The 1459-nt window shown below is 56.9% G+C and overlaps 1 protein-coding gene across 1 annotated transcript; it reads right to left on the minus strand.

Moving 5' to 3' along the window:
- Positions 1 to 466: 466 nt before the first annotated feature.
- On the minus strand, positions 467 to 1003 carry LOC114448378 (formin-like protein 5). Its single transcript, XM_028425295.1, has one exon. The coding sequence runs from the start codon at positions 1001 to 1003 to the stop codon at positions 467 to 469; it is 537 nt and encodes a 178-aa protein (XP_028281096.1).
- Between the last annotated feature and the right edge of the window lie 456 nt (positions 1004 to 1459).

Below are 1459 nucleotides of genomic sequence, written 5' to 3' on the forward strand. Positions count from 1 at the left end.
TGTGTGTGCAAACATGACATCATTACTCACAGGTTGGAGACTACTGTTATCCACAGTTGTGACTCGGGGAGGGGAGGAGAACCGAAGATGACATCACAAGGCTCATTTCTGAGCAGAGGAGAAGTTCTGGGGCTGCTGTCCCTGGTGGAGCAGCCTCACCTTCACTCTCGTCGTCATGGGAACCATCCAAGCAGATGTAGCTCACCCTGGTGTGGCGTCTCACTGTCGCCCTTACTAGAACGCGCACAACGGAGCGGGTGGCAGTAGTGTTGCTCTCACACACAGAAGTGTTAGCAATAGGACTACTGTCTATATTTGTTCCCGTAGTTATGGCTGCTAATTGATTACCAGTGCTCACCAAGGCAGCCATATCTCTGGTGTCATCCCTGGCTCCAACTGCTATGGCACCACAGTCTTCAGTAGCAGTGGTGCATGCTCCCACGTCTCCCTCTCTCCTCTCCCCCTGTCATACCTCACTCTCCAGGCTGGAGAAGTGGGCCGACCCTCGTCGTGAGCACAGGCTCTTGGCTTTGAGTGGCAAGTGGGGAGAGTAGAACCTCCGTGGCTGTGGCACAGAGCGCAGTCTCTGATATTGAAGTTTGGCACTGGCTGAAGCCTGAGCCTGGGCCTGGCCTGCCATCCCTACCCCTGCTGGTGGTGAGACAGAGGATGAGGAGGGTGGTGGTGGTGGGATTGGCATCGGCAGGGAGGTGGGAGACATGGATGGCTGCTGGGGTGGCGACGGTGAGGGCTGAGGTGGATGGTCTGTGGGCTGTGTGCTGAGGCTGAGGTTAGACTGGCTGCCTGTTTTGGCCTGACTGGAATCTGGTTTCGGAGGCAGAGGCTTGGGACGAGAGCCCCCGCTGAAACTGTGGCAGTGGGGGAGAAGCTCTTCCTGGCTACGGGAAAGCACTGTGGTTCCTCTCTTGGAGTGGGAGGTGTGAGAGCGGCTGTGGGAATGGGGGTAAGGATGAGGTTGTGGATAAAGGCTACAGGAACACATAGTTGCCCGACCTGCTTCCTCCCCTCTTTCCCTAGTTCTCCCCTTGCTCCTCCCTCCACTCTTCCACTTTTTCTCACCCTTCACAGGAATCTTGTCCATAGACCAGTATCTTCTAGGTGGAGGGAAGCCTGCTGGGGGTGGTGGCCACTGCGAGCCCAACCCTCCACTCCCTCCCCCAGATCCCCAACCGACACCTGGTCCTGAACCCCAGAAATCAGTACCAATCCAGCCCTCTGCCCGAGTTCCTAGTAAGGAGTCATCTCGACTGTTGATACTGCCCCCTTTCTCTCTGGAGGGGTAGGTGCCAAAGAACCAGCCTCCTCCGCCTATGCCCCCTATTCCAGTACTGCTCCCTCCTGCACCTCCCTCCCAGTATCTTTCAAAACGGCCAAACTCCCCAGAAGAGCCCTCGTCAGAATAGCTGTCCTCTGCCCTGGCCCTGTCTCTCTCTGACTC

This window comes from Parambassis ranga, chromosome 16 (genome assembly GCF_900634625.1).
Source record: "Parambassis ranga chromosome 16, fParRan2.1, whole genome shotgun sequence".
NCBI lineage: Eukaryota > Metazoa > Chordata > Actinopteri > Ambassidae > Parambassis > Parambassis ranga.

Bases quoted from the DNA above. Each gene is read 5' to 3' on its own strand.
- LOC114448378 (XM_028425295.1), bottom strand. From the start codon at position 1,003: ATGTGTTCCTGTAGCCTTTATCCACAACCTCATCCTTACCCCCATTCC.